Source organism: Schistocerca nitens, chromosome 1, assembly GCF_023898315.1.
Source record: "Schistocerca nitens isolate TAMUIC-IGC-003100 chromosome 1, iqSchNite1.1, whole genome shotgun sequence".
Classification (NCBI taxonomy): Eukaryota; Metazoa; Arthropoda; class Insecta; order Orthoptera; family Acrididae; genus Schistocerca; species Schistocerca nitens.
In genome coordinates this window covers 1,615,522-1,636,187 of record NC_064614.1, presented here as the reverse complement: position 1 = coordinate 1,636,187, position 20,666 = coordinate 1,615,522, and the positions used below count along the sequence as shown (strand labels likewise).

Genomic DNA, 20,666 nt, shown 5'->3' with positions numbered 1-20,666 from the left:
CAAGTGGTTCAAACCGATTAGGCAAAAAACAATCAATCAAGTCGTCAGCCAAACGAAAATTACAAAATGGTTTAAACCGAAGAGGACAGATGTGGATGAAGCAAAACTTATACAAGCTCCAGAAGTTAACTCACCTGCTGATTGCCACCAGCGAACAGAAGCCACACACAAGAAACATACAGAAATTTTTTTAGGGTAAGTGCTGTTTTAGAAATGCCATTAGATAAAGAATCAGAAACCGTTTCAACTAAAGTTACTAAGTTCCCAGATTTTGCTATACTACACCATAACGTTCAGTCACTCACAAATAAAATTTCCATGTTGGAAGCACTACTCCAGTATGCACTAAACATAGATATAATTTGCATTACTGAACATTGGCTACGAAATGACGAAGTAAAATTAACCTCAATCTCAGGATATAGATTAGCAAGTCATTTTAGCCGAGAGTTTTCCAAACATGGTGGCTCTGCTATCTTTGTGAAAGAACAAATAGAGTTCTGTGATGTCAGTAAAAGTTATATTGACTAAATTGAAAAAGACTTTGAGCTTTCCATTACCAAACTGCCAGAGCTTAATTTCATAGTTATTAACATATACAGAGCACCAAGTGGAAACCTGTCAGTCTTCATGAATAAACTAGATTATTATTATTATTATTATTATTATTATTATTATAGAGGTTCTGTTGAACAAGATCAGTACACTAAATATGAAGATAGTGCTTTGTGGGGATTTCAATATTGATTTTTCAAAAGACAGCAGCAGCAGAGATGCTTTGATAAATATGACCAACACATTCAATATGATCCCCACAATACACTGTCCAACAAGATTAACAGAATGCACAAATTCCATTATTGACCAAATATTCATCTCAGAAACAACTTACAGATTCACAAGCAGAGTACTGAGCATGGGTTATAGTGATCATGAGGCACAGCTGCTGTGTATAGAAATGCCAACAAGTAGTATCAGTTCCGGAAAAGTAGTTGAAAAAAGAACCTTTTCTGAAGATAACATTAGAATTTTTAATCTCTTACTCGCAAAGGAAAACTGGGAAAGCATCGCCACTCAGAACAATGTTGATAGCATGTACATGAGTTTTCAGAGCATCTTTGTTCACTATTTTAATGTAGCATTTCCAAAAGTAGTAAAAACAGTAAAACCTAACAATAATAAGCAATGGGTAACTAAAGGCATAAAAATTTCCAGTGAGAGAAACAGATTTCTGCAGTACTCTTGTAAGAAATATAGAGTAACCCAAGAATTCGCAGATTATACAAAAGCCTGCAAAAGAATCTATGGTAGAGTAGTCAAAGAGGCAAAAATTATGTGGAATGACAATTTGATAAGAAACTCATCCAACAAAATGAGATCCACGTGGAGAGTTATAAAGAAAGAAACTTGTAGTTCAGTGCCAAAGAAAAAGAATGTATCATTAACACTAGAAGGCTCAAAAGTCACAGACCCAAATTCAGTTGTGGAAAAATTCAATGAATACTTCACCTCACTAGCTGAAGACCTCATTCAAATACACTGTCAAGGACCAGTCCCAAGTTTCTCCAGCAAGTCAGTGACCTTCAATGCTTCTATGTATGTGTATGAAACAAACCCCAATGAAATTATAAGTAAAATTAAATCATTAAGCAATAAAATGTCAAGTGGTCTTGATGAAGTACCTGATTTCATATTAAAAGCATGTGCTCACCACATAGCAAACCATTTAAAAATTTTCAACCTCTCTTTAAAAACTGGTGTATTCCCAGATGTTTTTAAAATAGCAAAAGTTTCACCACTGCTAAAAAAAGGTTCTTCTGAAAAAATATCAAACTACCGACCCATGTCACAGTTAAGTTCCTTCTCAAAAATTCTAGAAAAACTCTTCTATGACAGGCTTTTAAGTTTCATAAATAAATATGCACCTCTTACAGTACAACAACATGGTTTTAGAAAGTCTGAATCTACACAGACAGCAATTTTCGAATTCTTAGACTGCATTTTAAAATCCCTTGATCAACATAAAGTAGCTGCAGGTATTTTTCTAGATCTATCAAAAGCCTTCGATGTCCTGGACAATAACATTCTGCTCGAAAAATTAGAAAGACGAGGAGTAAGAGGTGTAGCACATAGCTGGTTGTGTTCATACCTAAAAAACTGCAGGCAGAAAGTATCACTTCAGTATGAATTCAACAAAATGAATAAAACAAGAAACAACTCCTTTCTTTCTAGGGAATTACCAATAAAATATGGTGTACCACAGGGCTCAATCCTAGGTCCACTACTCTTCTTGATATATGTGGACGACTTAGTTGAATATATGAGTCCCACAAAAACTATCCTGTTTGCCGATGACACCAACATATTGCTCACTGGATCCAGTCCAGAAACTTTGTGGTCCACAGCAGAAAGTTCTATGAAAAGACTCTCTGAGTGGTTCACAAATAACAAACTCATTATAAATACTGAAAAAACTGTGTGTGTCGATTTTCATTTAATTCCTCCAACTATTCAAATGTCTATTCAAGCCCAATTAAAAAATGATCCCCTAGAAAATGTAAGTGTCACAAAATTCTTGGGTCTTTGGGTTCAGCAAGACTTAAAGTGGGACACACATATAAATAACTTGTGTAGAAAACTATCTTCTGTGTGCTATGGCCTAAGAATTTTAAACGCTACAACAAGCAAAACAACAGTACTGCAGGCATACTATGCACAGTTCAACTCACTAATCCGATATGGGATCATTTTCTGGGGATACTCAACTCACAGTGTAAAGGTTTTTAGAATGCAAAAAAGAGCTTTAAGAATAATTTGTGGCCTTAAAAAGATGGTGTCCTGTAAATCCCATTTTACTGAGCTTGGTGTTCTAAATGTTCCAAGTTTATTCATTTATGAAACTATCTTGTTCACTAGGGACTACCTCCTGAAAACAGGCAAACTGCTACAGAACAAAAGTGTACACAACTCTAGTACCAGAAGGGAATCAAATATACATCAAAAATATCACAGAACAACCACCTATCAGAGGAGCATAATTAACATTGGTGTAATACTATTCAATAAGATACCAGAGGAAATAAAAAATACTACTCATCCAATATTTACTGTATTTACTCGAATCTAAGCCACACTTTTTTCCAGTTTTTGTAATCCAAAAAACCGCCTGCGGCTTAGAATCGAGTGCAAAGTAAGCAGAAGTTCTGAAAAATATTGGTAGGTGCCGCCACAACTAACTTCTGATGTCGAATATATGTAACGCTATACAGGCATGCTTTGCAGGCGCAAAGATAAATACTGGCGCTAAAACGTCTGCGTCAGTAAATAAATTAAAAAAAAAGTGCTTTCTTCTCCACCCCGAGTTTCAACCACTGCATTTTCATACATTATCCAACGAAGTAAATACAAATTCCGTATTGTACATCTTTGAATGCAGCAGCCGTTCAATGTACTACGAAAATCCGACTGGCAAGACTGTTTGGGATGGTTGTCAATATGGCCAACTCTACGTTCTGAATTTTTTCCTACCTGTGGGAAGAGATGGTTGCTTATAGGAACTTTCATGAATTGTGAATCACATGCAGTATTCTCTTCACAATAAGAATAATACGAATGTAAACATTTTTCCATGTATTCCTTCGTGTTTTGTGCTATCTCATTTAAATCCTGTCTGCCTAATAAACTACGAAACTAGAGTGAGGCAACAGCAAACGCGGAAGAATATCATATCATGTCATTTTTATATTCGTATTATTCTTATGCTGAATAGTGACAGAGTCAGAAATGAAGCACGGTAACTGACTAGATTTTTAAATCTAAGATGACTCTAATTTCTGTGCAGAATGTAATGTACTAAAGTGGCGTCTGCAAAGATTTTCAAACGGAGAAAAATTTTCGCTAAACTTTCGTTCAGAACATCTATCATACGCAGTCTATTATTTGGTTCTTGTTGATCATTATCAAAGAAAGCAGCAGTGTAAGTACCAACAAATAGCAGTCTCTTGCCATTGTTTCGCTAGTGAGACGAAAAAGCAAAAACGAAATGAGACAAAAGCAAACCATGCTGCGAACGGCGACAGGTCATAAACACTTAGAGTGACGGAAACACCTATAACAAAGAGAACGGCACTTATCAGATGAAAGAAAAATAAGCAATCAATTCAAACCAGACGAAGCACATGAAAAAGGAAGCGTACCCGTATAAATATGGACGGAGTGCCTGACGCATAGCAATGACTACCTAGTGAAGCTTAAATGCTAAGCTTACCACACGAACCAAACTACTGTACCTGTATCGTCATTCATTCGACCTAAATTGTGTTTCATATTACAATGGACCAACTTTCTTTTGGTTTGGAGGTGCGGTCTAAAACGTTTATCTCCCCTTGAATTTCGAGTCTCAAATTTCAGGTGCGGCTTAGATTCGGGATAATTTTTTTTCCTTGATTTCGAGTCTCATTTTTCATGTGCGGCTTAGATTCGATTGTGGCTTAGATTCGAGTAAATACGGTAAAACTGAACTAAAGGCATTTCTAATAAAGCACTGTTTTTATTCTGTCAGAGAATTTCTGAATAAGTAACAAAATTAATTGTAGTAGGTACCTAATTTTAATTGCTAATACTATGTATTATTGTAACTTATCTTTGACCTGTCCAATATCAATTGTACAATTTGTGCTATATGATACAACTGGACTAATAAACAATCAAATCAAGTCAAATTAATAGTAACAAGTGGATGTAACCATTTTGAGGCTGTCCACATTGCAACTGGTGTCAGTGAACTCAACACAATTGTGACAACAATGATTACCAAAGTACAAAGGACAACTAAAGCAAGTAGAAAGATATAAATGTTTAGTAAACTAGATAAAAATGCAATAGCCTCATATCTCGAAGAACAACTTGAAACATTCAGCACAGTGCAGCAGCATGTCGGAGGAACTATGTCTCAAGTTTAAAAGAATAGTTGACCATGCATTGAATTCATGTAAACCCAACAGAACAGTTCATAATATATATATATATATATATATGATGTGACTTACCGAACGAAAGCGCTGGCAGGTCGATAGACACACAAACAAACACCAACACACACACAAAATTCAAGCTTTCGCAACAAACTGTTGCCTCATCAGGAAAGAGGGAAGGAGAGGGAAAGACGAAAGGATGTGGGTTTTAACGGAGAGGGTAAGGAGTCATTCCAATCCCGCGATGTCAGGACATCTCTGCCCAAACAATATGTCTGCTTGTGTCTGTATATGTGTGGATGGATATGTGTGTGTGTGCGAGTGTCTACCCGTCCTTTTTTCCCCCTAAGGTAAGTCTTTCCACTCCTGGGATTGGAATGACTCCTTACCCTCTCCCTTAAAACCCAAATCCTTTCGTCTTTCCCTCTCCTTCCCTCTTTCCTGACGAGGCAACCGTTGGTTGCAAAAGCTAGAATTTTGTGTGTATGTTTGTGTTTGTTTGTGTGTCTATCGACCTGCCAGCGCTTTTGTTCGGTAAGTCACCTCATCCTTGTTTTTATATATATGTATATATACCTACACATCAACTCAGCCAATGAACACACCCGTCAACTCCTATCCTTAATAAAAGTCCTTAATCTTTCCTCTCCCTCATCCACACCGGCTGTTCAGAGCATTCTCCTACAGGCCAACCGCAAATTAGAACAGCATGCCACCCTCCAACTCTAAAAACTATCCAATCTCCTGGTTTCCCACCTCCGGAAAGGCAACTCACTCACCCTTCACAACCTTTCCAACAAACCTCAACCTCCTCTCATTGCACACAAACCCAGTCTCTCCCATCTACTCAATCTCCCACTTCCAGCTCCATTCCCTCCAAAACCTCAAAATTCCAATCAACACAATCTGGAACCACAACACCCTAATTCAGTAGTTAACCTTTCCTCCAAACCTCTCTCCCAATCCGAAACCTCTCTCCTATCCAAAGGCCTCACCTTCAGCCCCACTCCCAGATTCAACCAAACAGCCCTCGTCAAAGATTTACTGTCCTACACTCGTACTCTCTGCTGGAAATATCACTTTGCCACGAAGAAAAATGATCCTAATCCTACTCCTAATGATCCAACTCCCCAAGACACTATCCAAATTGAACCCTGCCTGGAACAGTTCCGTCCTCCATCACAGTGGGACCCACCTCCTCTTCCTCAAAATCACCCTCTCCAAACCTTCCAGGAATTTCTGACTTCCAGCCTTGCCTCTCAATCCTTCTTAAAAAACCTTAATCCCACTCCCAACATCACCACTGCTGAAGCCCAGGCTGTCCGTGATCTGAAGGCTGACCGATCCATCGTCATTCTTCCGGCGGACAAGGGTTCCACAACCGTGGTACTTGATCGTCGGGAGTATGTGGCTGAGGGACTGCGTCAGCTTTCAGACAACACCACATACAAAGTTTGCCAAGGTAATCCCATTCCTGATGTCCAGGCGGAGCTCCAAGGAATCCTCAGAACCTTAGGCCCCCTGCAAAACCTTTCACCTGACTCCATCAACCTCCTGACCCCACCGACACCCCGCACCCCTACCTTCTACCTTCTTCCTAAAATTCACAAACCCAATCATCCCGGCCACCCCATTGTAGCTGGTTACCAAGCCCCCACAGAACGTATCTCTGCCTACGTAGATCAACACCTTCAACCCATTACATGCAGTTTCCCATCTTTCATCAAAGACACCAACCACTTGCTCGAACGCCTGGAATCCTTATCCAATCTGTTACCCCCGGAAACCATCCTTGTAACCATTGATGCCACTTTCTTATACACAAATATTCCGCACGTCCAGGGCCTTGCTGCGATGGAGCACTTCCTTTCACGCCGATCACCTGCCACCCTACCTAAAACCTCTTTCCTCATTACCTTAGCCAGCTTCATCCTGACCCACAACTTCTTCACTTTTGAAGGCCAGACATACCAACAATTAAAGGGAACAGCCATGGGTACCAGGATGACCCCCTCGTACGCCAACCTATTCATGGGTCGCTTAGAGGAAGCCTTCTTGGTTACCCAGGTCTGCCAACCCAAAGTCTGGTACAGATTTATTGATGACATCTTCATGATCTGGACTCACAGTGAAGAAGAACTCCAGAATTTCCTCTCCAACCTCAACTCCTTTGGATCCATCAGATTCACATGGTCCTACTCCAAATCCCACGCCACTTTCCTTGACGTTGACCTCCACCTGTCCAATGGCCAGCTTCACACGTCCGTCCACATCAAACCCACCAACAAGCAACAGTACCTCCATTATGACAGCTGCCACCCATTCCACATCAAACAGTCCCTTCCCTACAGCCTAGGTCTTCGTGGCAAACGAATCTGCTCCAGTCCGGAATCCCTGAACCATTACACCAACAACCTGACAACAGCTTTCGCATCCCGCAACTACCCTCCCGACCTGGTACAGAAGCAAATAACCAGAGCCACTTCCTCATCCCCTCAAACCCAGAACCTCCCACAGAAGAACCACAAAAGTGCCCCACTTGTGACAGGATACTTTTCGGGACTGGACCAGACTCTGAATGTGGCTCTCCAGCAGGGATACGACTTCCTCAAATCCTGCCCTGAAATGAGATCCATCCTTCATGAAATCCTTCCCACTCCACCAAGAGCGTCTTTCCGCCGTCCACCTAACCTTCATAACCTGTTAGTTCATCCCTATGAAATCCCCAAACCACCTACCCTACCCTCTGGCTCCTACCCTTGTAACCACCCCCGGTGTAAAACCTGTCCCATGCACTCTCCCACCACCACCTACTCCAGTCCTGTAACCCGGAAGGTGTACACGATCAAAGGCAGAGCCACGTGTGAAAGCACCCACGTGATTTACCAACTGACCTGCCTACACTGTGACGCTTTCTATGTGGGAATGACCAGCAACAAACTGTCCATTCGCATGAATGGACACAGGCAGACAGTGTTTCTTGGTAATGAGGACCACCCTGTGGCTAAACATGCCTTGGTGCGCGACCAGCACATCTTGGCACAGTGTTACACCGGCCGGGTTATCTGGATACTTCCCACTAACACCAACCTATCCGAAGTCCGGAGATGGGAACTTGCTCTTCAATATATCCTCTCTTCCCGTTACCCACCAGGCCTCAATCTCCGCTAATTTCAAGTTGCCGCCACTCATACCTCACCTGTCATTCAACAACATCTTTGCCTCTGCACTTCTGCCTCGACTGACATCTCTGCCCAAACTCTTTGTCTTTAAATATGTCTGCTTGTGTCTGTATATGATGGATGGATATGTGTGTGTGTGCAAGTGTATACCCGTCCTTTTTTCCCCCTAAGGTAAGTCTTTCCGCTCCCGGGATTGGAATGACTCCTTACCCTCTCCCTTAAAACCCACATCCTTTCGTCTTTCCCTCTCCTTCCCTCTTTCCTGATGAGGCAACAGTTTGTTGCGAAAGCTTGAATTTTGTGTGTTTGTTTGTGTTAGTTTGTGTGTCTATCGACCTGCCAGCGCTTTGTTTGGTAAGTCACATCATATATATATATATATATATATATATATATATATATATATATATATATATATATATATATATATATATATATATATATGCTTGTGAGATGTCTGCTTGTGTCTGTATATGTGTGGATGGATATGTGTGTGTGTGTGCGAGTGTATACCCGTCCGTTTTTCCCCCTAAGGTAAGTCTTTCCGCTCCCGGGATTGGAATGACTCCTTACCTTCTCCCTTAAAACCCACATCCTTTCGTCTTTCCCTCTCCTTCCCTCTTTCCTGATGAGGAGAGGGTAAGGAGTCATTCCAATCCTGGGAGCGGAAAGACTTACCTTAGGGGGAAAAAAGGACAGGTATACCCTCGCACACACATATCTAAAAACAAAGATGATGTGACTTACCGAACGAAAGTGCTGGCAGGTCGATAGACACACAAACAAACACAAACACACACACAAAATTCAAGCTTTCGCAACAAACTGTTGCCTTATCAGGAAAGAGGGAAGGAGAGGGAAAGACGAAAGGATGTGAGTTTTAAGGGAGAGACACAAGCAGACATATATATATATATATATATATATATATAAAATAGACGGAAACATTCCACGTGGGAACAGAAACTTGAGAATAATTACTGCATAATAAGTGTAAAAGAAAGCATAGGGCTATAGGCAGAGAAATGCACGATGAAATGCATTTGGCTGTGAAGAGGGCAATGTGTGAAGTCTTCAATGACTAGTGTACCAAAATAGTGTCACATGATCATCCACAAAACACAAAAAAAATTCTTGTCAGATATAATAGTTCTTAGTGGCACCGAAGTTGGTGTGAAGTCACTCACAAATGAGGCAGGAACAGAAATTGAAGGTAGCAAAGCAAAAGCTGAAATGTTGCCCCAATTTAATCCTCACACCACTGACCAGATAAGTGAAATAAGTGTTAGTGTCACTGATGTTGAGAGACATCTGAAATCATTAAAATATGAGGGTCATTCCAAAAGAAATGCACACTATTTTTGTAAAAATATAGTTTTCATTCTGCATGTGTGAAAGTTTTACAGCGTGTAGATACATCCTTCCCACTTGTTTTCAAACTTAGTTCAACCTGTTCCCATGAGTGGCGCCATCACAACAGGTCTTCAAGATGCCTGCTACACTTGATGTTCATCAGAGGCAACATGCTGTCATAGAATCCCTGTGCTGTGAAAACGAGACAGTCGGAAACATCCACAAGAGGTTGAAAAAGGTGTATGGAGACGCTGCTGTCGATCACAGTACAGTAAGTTGGTGTGCAGGCGGGTTACGTGATGAAAGCGGGCATGGCAATATTGAGGATTGTCCTCACAGCGGCAGGCCTCGTACTGCACACACTCCAGACAATGTGCAGAGAGTTAACGAATTGGTGACTGCTGAAAGATGCATCATAGTGAACGAATTGTCATGCTACATTGGGATAGGGGAAGGAAGTGTTTGCAGAATACTGAAAGTGTTGGCGTTAAAAAAGGTTTTTGCCAGGAGGGTTCCCAGGATGTTGACAGTGAATCACAAAGCAACAAGAAAAACGGTATGCAGCGAACATTTGGAACAGTACGAGAATGGTGGAGATGAATTTCTTGGAAGGATTGTGACAGGTGGTTAAACATGGCTCCATAATTTTTCACCAGAGATGAAGAGGCAATCAATGGAGTGGCATCATGCAAATTCACCCAACAAAAAAAATTCAAAACCACACCTTCTGCTGGAAAAGCCATGGCTATGGTGTTTTTCAATTCCGGAGGACTCTTGCTTGTGGACATCTTGCCAAGTGGAACCACCATAAATTCTGATGCATATGTGACAACACTGAAGAAACTTCAAGCTCGACTGAGTCGTGTTCGACCACATCAGCAAAAGCAGGATGTTTTGCTGTTGCACGACAATGCACGGCCACATGTCAGTCAAAAAAACATGGAAGTGATCACAAAACTCTGATGGACAACACTGAAACACCCGCCTTACAGTCCTGACCTGGCTCCATGTGACTATCATCTCTTTGGGAAACTGAAAGACTCGCAAACACCCGCCTTACAGTCCTGACCTGGCTCCATGTGACTATCATCTCTTTGGGAAACTGAAAGACTCTCTTCGTGGAACAAGGTTTGAAGATGATGACTCCCTTGTGCATGCTGCCAAACAGTGGCTCCAACAGGTTGGTCCAGAATTTTACCGTGCGGGTATACAGGCGCTGGTTCCAAGATAGCATAAGGCAGTTGAGAGGGATGGAAATTATGTGGAGAAATGAAAATATTGTTCCTAAAGGTTGTATCTACAGACTGTAAAATTTTCAAACATGTGAAATAAAAGATGGATTAAAAAAAATAGTGTGCATTTCTTTTGGAGTGACCCTCATAGAATGAAGCTCCAGGGCCTAATGGAATCCCCGCCAGATTCTATACTGAACTTGCATCTGAGTTAGCCCCTCTCCTGATGAAATCTGTTGTAGATCACTCAAACAAAATATCATGGCCAGCAGTTGGGAGATGCCACAGGTCATGCCTGTTTACAAGAAAGCAGTAGAAGGGGGTCCACAAAAGTACCATCCAGTATTCGAGATTGATTTGTTATTGAATCTTAGAATGTATTCTGAGCTCAAACATAATGAAGTATCTTGAACCAGGCAAAATGGATTCTGAAAACTTTGACCGTGTGAAACCCAACTCAAACTTTTCTCAAGTTACATACTGAAAGCTTTGGATCAGGCAGTCAGGTAGATGCAGGATTCCTTGATTCCCAAAAAGCATACGACTCAGTACCTCACCTATTGTTATTGTCAAAAGTATGGCAAAATTTGTGACTGGACTGAGGACTTTTTGGCAGGGAATCATAATCACCTTTCCAGTTGAGTATTAAGACAGAGCTACAGGCACTAAGTAGGTCAGCAATATAAGTTAAACAAAACTGTATATGTGTTACTCAAGAAAATGACAAAACTCTGCTACATAAATTTTTGTCTGTCATCAACAAATGATGACACCTCTTCCTCACTACATATTAGATAAATTAAGGAGGCCCCGGGAGTAGACATCATTCCATTAGAACTACTGACAGCCTTGGGAGAGCCAGTCCTGACAAAACTCTACTACCTGGCGAGCAAGATGTATGAGACCAGCGAAATACCCTCAGACTTCAAGAAGAATAGAATAATTCCAATCACAAAGAAAGCAGGTGTTGACAGATGTGGAAATTACTGCACTATCAGTTTAATAAGGCACGGCTGCAAAATACTAGTGCGAATTCTTTACGCACAACTGGAAAAACTGGTAGAAGCCGACCTTGGGGAAGATCAGTTTTGATTCCATAGAAATATTGGAACACATGAGGCATACTAACCCTACGACTTATCTTAGAAAATAGATCGAGGAAAGGCAAACCTACGTTCCTAGCATTTGTAGACTTAGAGAAAGCTTTTGACAATGTTGACTGGAATACTCTCTTTCAAATTCTTTAGGTGGTAGGTGTAAAATACAGGGACTGAAAGGCTATTTACAATTTGTACAGAAATCAGATGGCAGTTATAAGAGTCGAGGGGCATGAAAGGAAAGCAGTTGTTGAGAAGGGAGTGAGACGGTGTTGTAGCCTCTCCCCATTTTTGAGACATTTGTATTCCTTTTTGCCCCCTTCATTTACTGCATTTTTACATTTTCTCCTTTCATCAATTAAATTCAATATCTCTTCTGTTACCCAAGGATTTCTATTAGCCCTCGTCTTTTTACCTACTTGGTCCTCTGCTACCTTCATTATTTCACCTCTCAAAGCTACCCATTCTTCTTCTACTGTATTTCTTTCCCCCATTCTTCTCAATCGTTCCCTAATGCTCTCCCTGAAGCTCTCTACAACCTCTGGTTCGTTCAGTTTATCCAGGTCCCATCTCCTCAAATTCCTACCTTTTTGCAGTTTCTTCAGTTTTAATCTACAGTTCATAACCAATATATTGTGGTCAGAGTCCACATCTTCTTGAAGTCTTACAATTTAAAACCTGGTTCCTGAATCTCTGTCTTACCATTATATAATCTATCTTCCAGTATCACCCTGTTATGAGGTGGAAAAACACTTATTGGAACGTTATTACAACACCAGGCATGAAGATGATATGATGCACTTGTCTTCTGCCAAATGGCACTGAATGCTGGCTGAACTAAAAGTAGTCATTAAGGAAAACAATGAGTTAATGGTTAATATAGTGATGACAAAATGTTTTATGGTCAACATCACCAGTTATTTGAATTCATTGTCTTAATGCAAGAGGAGTATCATTTGGTAACAGATATGGTGGAAGACTTATGATTTAAAAAAATAAATTAAAGAAAGGTTCATAACATGGAACATTTCCTGTAATTCAAGGCAGTCATTTCCAGACCAGACACAACTGACTATGTTTTGCTAACTGAAACATTTCATTATGAGTTCTTAAAGAGATTTGGAGACATGCATGATTAAAGGTGGATTTTGATTTATTTGTCAAACTGCTCTTGTTGTTGGCTGCTAATGTACCTCATTACTTCCATCTTGAGCTGATAGACATACAGGACAACACCACGCTCAGTGACCTATTCATCCTTTTCATGAATTTACAAGACTTTCATAAAATGTTAGCGCACAAGCTATATTGTCAACTGCAGAGAGAAACTGCTGAAGTTATTTGCATATTTATCTCAATACATGTGTGTGGATATTTTTTTTCTATTATGAAATTGACAAAGTCCCATAAACACTTCAGTTAAACAGATTTTAGCCTGTGTAGCTCCACGTGTTTGTGTTACGAACCACAATTCCAGGTATGTTACAAGTACATATTCTAAAAGAGAAATGTATAAAACATCATATCTTTATGTTAAATACCTCTACGTCAAGGTTTTTGTAGTTCTGTTCATTGTATTAACAAAATCTAATGTAAAAAATAAAAAGATGAAAATAAACACACTTGACAAACTCCTGTTTATAAAAGTATGCTGAAGTATTCACCTCCTACAAGTAGTTGCACTGTGTTACAAACATGTCTTTTTAAGTCACTGCATGTGCAACTGTCACGATTTAGCTGTCTTTCTTGTATGCCTACTCAGAATACGTTTTGTGTATATCCGTAATACGTTTTGTGTATAAGGCATAGTTCATGATCTAAAATTATCATGAGCATGTACTTTTGTTTTTTGGGTAATAAGTTCTTGTACACTACTTATGTACCGTGTGTATGTAATTTGTTTGCTGTTTGTATATGTTTGTCAATTTATTATGTGTATGTGTTGTTATGTGTTACGTGTAATCAAATGACAAATCCTATATCACATGTGTGATCTATTGGATGCTAAATAAATAAATAAATAGTGTAGTTGTGGGGGAAATCTGAGTACTGGGCAGGTATAGCTGTGCTCAAAGAGCATGAGTGTGGTCCAGGAGTGCAAATCTTGGGCAAGCATGGTCTACGTGTATATTAATGCAATAGCAACCTAGCAGCCACATTTGATGATTCCATAATCTTTTCAAAATTTATTCAGCTCCCCCCCCCCCCCCCCCCACACCCCCACCCAAAAAAAAAGAGAAGTTCAAAATGACTGCACAATGCTGTGTAAAATGTCTCATCTTAATTTCTGATTTTGAAACTGATCTCAGATTTTGCTATAGAGCGTAATTTCTGAAGTTATGGAGGATTAAATATTAAATATTTTGGCAATATTAATTCATATTAATACATTTGGATTTCTTACGTAATTCCTAAAATTTAATTTCAGAAGGATTGTCTCGTATCTGTGGAATGAACAAGTAATCATCAATTTTGCGCTATTGTTACGAACATGTCATGTATAAAAACAGAAGTTATGTGACAACAATTTATGTTAGAGTCAAAAAGTCAGTGGCTAAGTATCACAATCGACTTTGCATAAACAATTAATTATGAAATTAGTATCTCAAAAGTCAAAGAAACCACTCTTCAGACTGAAACAACAATGTAATAAAGGACACACATTAATGTGATATCCTTCAGCTTTCACACAAAATGGGGAGGAAAAAAAACTGAAGACAATAGGTTGAGCTGAATATTCATCTATATTAACGCATAAAAGTATTAGTTCCTTTCTCATGGAGGAAAGAGGAATTGGTTGGGGAATGTAGGAAAAGCATAAATTTATCAGCTGATAAACAAGAACTCTACTCTCTGCATTTTAAATGCAATATGGTGATTGTTTTCATACTACTCATGTGAATGGAATGAACATTAATTGCACTATATAGTGGGAAATCCACTGCAACCCACAGAGATTTACAGTAGTTTGAAGAGCTTTTGCTTTAGAACTTTTACCTAAATTTGAGCTTCCTTGCCAAATCATCTGGGTGGTTTTTGTGTCGAAGCGATGCTTTAGGTCTTGGTAGTCTGCCCTGGCAAAGAACACACCATCATATCCAAATTGGCTGAACAAAGAAGCCATTTCCCGAGAGTGACCAAATGGGTCAATTTGCCACCCTACATGAGGGCGACCACAGGCTCCAAATGTGTCATTCAATTTCCTGGAACAAGCAAAAATGATGGACTGAAGTACATTTAATTATGTTGCAAAATTACCACAAGTTTTCAGATACTAATCAGTTAGTTAATAGCTTGTATGTTCCATGGATTACAATTGCAAACTCTCAATATGGTGTGGAATGAGTCTGCTTTACAGTTATAGTACATCTTCTCAGTGGAAAACATAACAACATGCTGACCAATTACATTATTTGTGAAGTGTTTTTCTTACATGCTTACCATGATTTGTTGTTGTGGTCTTTAGTCCTGAGACTGGTTTGATGCAGCTCTCCATGCTAATCTATCCTGTGCAAGCTCCTTCATCTCCCAGTACCTACTGCAACCTACATCCTTCTGAATCTGCTTAGTGTATTCATCTCTTGGTCTCCCTCTACGATTTTTACCCTCCACGCTGCCCTCCAATGCTAAATTTGTGATCCCTTGACGCCTCAGGACATGTCCTACCAACCGATCCCTTCTTCTAGTCAAGTTGTGCCATAAACTTCTCTTCTCCCCAATCCTTTTCAATACCTCCTCATTAGTTACGTGATCTACCCACCTAATCTTCAACATTCTTCTGTAGCACCACACTTCAAAAGCTTCTATACTCTTCTTGTCCAAACTATTTATTGTCCATGTTTCACTTCCATACATGGCCACACTCCATACAAATACTTACAGAAACGACTTCCTGACATTTAAATCTATACTCGATGTTAACAAATTTCTCTTGTTCAGAAACGCTTTCTTTGCCATTGCCAGTCCACATTTTATATCCTCTCTACTTCAACCATCATCAGTTATTTTGCTCCCCAAATAGCAAAACTCCTTCACTACTTTGTCTCATTTCCTAATCTAATTCCCTCAACATCACCTGACTTAATTCGACTACATTCCATTATCCTCGTTTTGCTTTTGTTGATGTTCATCTTATATCCTCCTTTCAAGACACTGTCCATTCCGTTCAACTGCTCTTCCAAGTCCTTTGCTGTCTCTGACAGAATTACAATGTCATCAGCGAACCTCCAAGTTTTTATTTCTTCTTCCTGGATTTTAATACCTACTCCAAATTTTTCTTTTGTTTCCTTTACTGCTTGCTCAATATACAGATTGAATAACATTGGAGAGAGGCTACAACCCTGTCTCACTCCCTTCCCAACCACTGCTTCCCTTTCATGTCCCTCGACTCTTATAACTGCCGGATCTGGTTCTGTACAAATTGTAAATAGCCTTTCGCTCCCTGTATTTTACCCCTGCCACCTTTAGAATTTGAAAGAGAGTATTCCAGTCAACATTGTCAAAAGCTTTCTCTAAGTATACAAATGCTAGAAACATAGGTTTGCCTTTCCTTAATCTTTCTTCTAAGATAAGTCGTAAGATCAGTATTGCCTCACGTGTTCCAACATTTCTACGGAATCCAAACTGATCTTCCCCGAGGTCGGCTTCTACCAGTTTTTCCATTCATCTGTACATAATTCGCGTTAGTATTTTGCAGCTGTGACTTATTAAACTGATAGCTCGGTAAATTTCACATCTGTCAACACCTGCTTTCTTTGAGATTGGAATTATTATATTCTTCTTGAAGTCTGAGGGTATTTCGCCTGTCTCGTACTTCTTGCTCACCAGATGGTAGAGTTTTGTCAGGACTGGCTCTCCCAAGGCTGTCAGTAGTTCTAATGGAATGTTGTCTACTCCCGGGGCCTTGTTTTGACTCAGGTCTTTCAGTGCTCTGTCAAACTCTTCACGCAGTATCGTATCTCCCATTTCATCTTCATCTACATCCTCTTCCATTTCCATAATATTGTCCTCAAGTACATCGCCCTTGTATAGACCCTCTATATACTCCTTCCACCTTTCTGCTTTCCTCTCTTTACGGGTTTCTATCTGAGCTCTTGATGTTGATACAAGTGGCTCTCTTTTCTCCAAAGGTCTCTCTAATTTTCCTGTAGGCTGTATCTATCTTACTTCTAGTGAGATAAGCCTCTACATCCTCACATTTGTCCTCTAGCCATGCCTGCTTAGCCATTTTGCACTTCCTGTCGATCTCATTTTTGAGACGTTTGTATTCCTTTTTGCCTGCTTCACTTGCTGCATTTTTGTATTTTCTCCTTTCATCAATTAAATTCAGTATCTCTTCTGTTACCCAAGGATCTCTGCTAGCCCTCGTCTTTTTACCTATTGATCCTCTGCTGCCTTCACTATTTCATTCCTCAAAGCTACCCATTTTTCTTCTACTGTATTTCTTGCCCCCATTCCTGTCAATTGTTCCCTTATGCTGTCCCTGAAACTCTGTACAACCTCTAGTTTAGTCAGTTTATCCAGGTCCCATCTCCTTAAATTCCCACCTTTTTGCAATTTCTTCAGTTTTAATCTACAGTTCATAACAAATAGATTGTGGTCAGAGTCCACATCTGCCCCTGGAAATGTCCTACAATTTAAAACCTGGTTCCTAAATCTCTGTCTAACTAATATGTAATCTTGCAAACTCTCAATATGGTGTGGAATGAGTCTGCTTTACAGTTATAGTACATCTTCTCAGTGGAAAACATAACAACATGCTGACTAATTACATTATTTGTGAAGTGTTTTTCCTACATGCTTACTCTGATTTGTACTTAACTATATTCAATATCTATCTCTGTAAATCTCTTAAACATGCAGACATAAAAAACCATAGCCCTAGAAATCCTTCTGTGGAGTAAAAGAAGCTGTCAAGCAGATATAATTTCAGTTTGTGTTTGTAGTCAATTTTACTATCCACTTAATTCATTACATCACTGGATAGATGCTCTACATCATTACAGCATGAAAACAAAAACAAGTGCAGTCTGAGAGAATGGAGAGTATGGAGCACACTGATTTACATATGTCACTAGTAAAGCAACTGCTTCTGTAGCCACAGTCACTATTGCTCACTTGTGCAGAGGTGCTCATCATGAAGGTAGCCAGTTTAAACTGTGGTGATGGAAGGATTATTTCACCAGCAAATGAAGAAGAGATGGTGGCATTAAATTCCTGATTACTAAAACTTCCTGCAGTGCTGTGCACTAAAATCAGATTCATTTTAGGTTACATTATGTACTGTCCACTTAGTGATGATGAAATGGTTGTCAAATGGGGTTCATAGATATATATAGTGGCCAGTACGGGGGCTATGTGAAAGAAGTGGGCCATGTATCAATATTCATTCATTCAGTCATTGACACATTGTGTTCCGTAAATGACATCATGGAGAAGATACACCAGTGATGGTAACAAATCGAGTCATACATTAGAATGCAGAAGCAGCAACTGTAGGCCACTTCTGTAAAGAATGCACTGCTAACAACCAGTATCACACACATATGCAAGCATGCACATGCACAAGCGCGCACGTACACACACACACACACACACACACACACACACACACACACACATGCACAAACAGACAAAATGGTCACCCAGTAGTAGTAGTAATAGTAGTAGTAGCTTTATTCATCTGTAGGTCTCTTTTTACATGGATATAGGACATGTTGAAACACCCCTGTTATGGCCTTTATTAGGTTTTGTGTGATTTACCAAAGCTACCAAACAGTTAATTAATATGAGTATATGACCGTGTGCTTAATGGATGAAAGGCTATCGATTTTTCTGCCGTTGTTTCAGGGTATTTCAACCGAGTGCGGCTGTTCTGAGACGGAATAGTTAATGACTGAAAGTTTGTCTATTATTAAAGACCATAAAGGTTGTGATGTACAAACTGATATGTATTTTCTACTAACACACAAATTCTGAGGCAGTTGCTACCTTCACCTAACATGTTTAATTACGGTTAAATATCTTTATTGGTTGCTGATTCTAAGTACTTCGTCACACGCAATGACGATGGCTAACATTCACAACAATCCTCACTGCAATCCATGGTTGTTGCTGGCCGACGCGGTTTACATGAAACATGTAATTCGGCACTTGTCACTTATGATTTTATATCACTCGTGAATCGGTACCGATGAGGGTCAACCCCACGACAATCAGGGGGACACGTTCATTTGTCATACTCCGGTGAATTTACCATTTACTGCTCACTCGGCACATCCGCCATTGACACCGAACTTAGCTCAACCACCATTCTTGCCCATCTTCCCAGTACTGTTTCTCACTCGACACTAATCTCACTGTCTCCTGCAGTGCTTGACAATCGACTCCTGCCTGCAATTGACCGGGGTGTCAGATACTAATCATGGATCCTTTACATCCCTACCCTAAAAACCTTATTTGTTGCCACAGGCAAAAAAGAATAATAGCAAAAAATCATCACACAGCATGTAAATGAAGATGAGGAACAGTAGATTCTGGTTCACATACTGAAAGTTACAACATATCACAAATAATACCCTATTGACTCCGCTAGCAAACTGCCCCCAGAGAAACATCATACAACATTAATCTATCTTAATTAACATAACATGGTAAATATTTTTACAAACTTTATCTTACATTCAATTACTAAAAGTCTTCACTGTCAAAGGTTTATATGGGCTGTTAGCTACATATTTGTTACTGGTTAATCTTCTGTAACTTGCTACAGCAAAGGCAAGAAAAAAACTAGTCAAATGCCAGTTACCCCTTTGGCATGCTGTCCTTTCAGCGGGTTCCCTGCCGTCCGTAATGCTATCACTCTAACTTATATTTCACTTGGTCAACACACATGAAAAGTTAAGGAAGAAATTCACAACTTATTCATTTGAGTCTTCAAGACAAGTGAAACTGAAAATGAAAACAAAACATAGCATTTAAACCTTGACTTCTGCACTTATTTTACAATTCCTCATACCTCTGCAGATTGATTCAATAATCTTAAATGCTCCGTTATTGCACTAAATATGTCTTACATAACTATTTGTATTGCTATAACTAATGTGGTCACCAAATGAAAAATTTTAAATTACTGATCATTTCATTTTGCCAAACATTTATATTGCCATATATGGATTGTTATCACTAATGCTCAGATGAGAGGTACAATATTTCCTGTTATATTGACATTAATCCAAATATGTTATATGGACATTTATTATTCACTACACAGTCCAAAATTCTGCTTCTAAAGCTTGAGTTAAGCACAACCATAATTGACTCTGATAGCTAATTGGATACATAAATTACTCATTACTCATGAGTTACACTTCCTGTTTTATCAGCATACTTTAGGTCACCATGTATACCTACAAATACCTGCAAACAGATGTTGCTCGTGTGCTAAAAGACATTCTTCGAACATCTCATACTCAATAAACTTCACTTCATTACACATAACTCCCTCAACTTAAGAGAAACTTCAACTGCAAGTAAATATATATCTTCAACCTACATGAACCCTCCATATTCGCTGCAATAACTACATTAAAATACTACTTCACACTCCTTGACCGCTCTGTACATCATATTCCACATCATTTATTCAAACAAGTACCTCCTCACGTATTTGTTTCTTTATATGCTTTCCTACTTACAAGCTAATACATTACTTCGATTCTATTACAATTGCTTGACCTTTTCATGCCTCATAAAACAACTCTATAAGACTGCACAAACTTTTGTTTGACCAATTAGCTTCCCACCAAATTGTGTGAACATTGGCTTTCT

At 39.4% G+C, this 20,666-nt stretch overlaps 1 protein-coding gene across 1 annotated transcript in view; it reads right to left on the bottom strand.

The window, feature by feature from the left end:
• LOC126240382 (lysosomal alpha-mannosidase-like) overlaps nucleotides 1–20,666 on the bottom strand; it is a 293,209-nt gene that overhangs the window by 171,869 nt on the left and 100,674 nt on the right. The window contains exon 5 of the mRNA XM_049947921.1: nucleotides 14,835–15,040. Coding sequence (XP_049803878.1) covers nucleotides 14,835–15,040 — 206 coding nt within the window. The remainder of the gene's footprint in view (nucleotides 1–14,834; nucleotides 15,041–20,666) is intronic.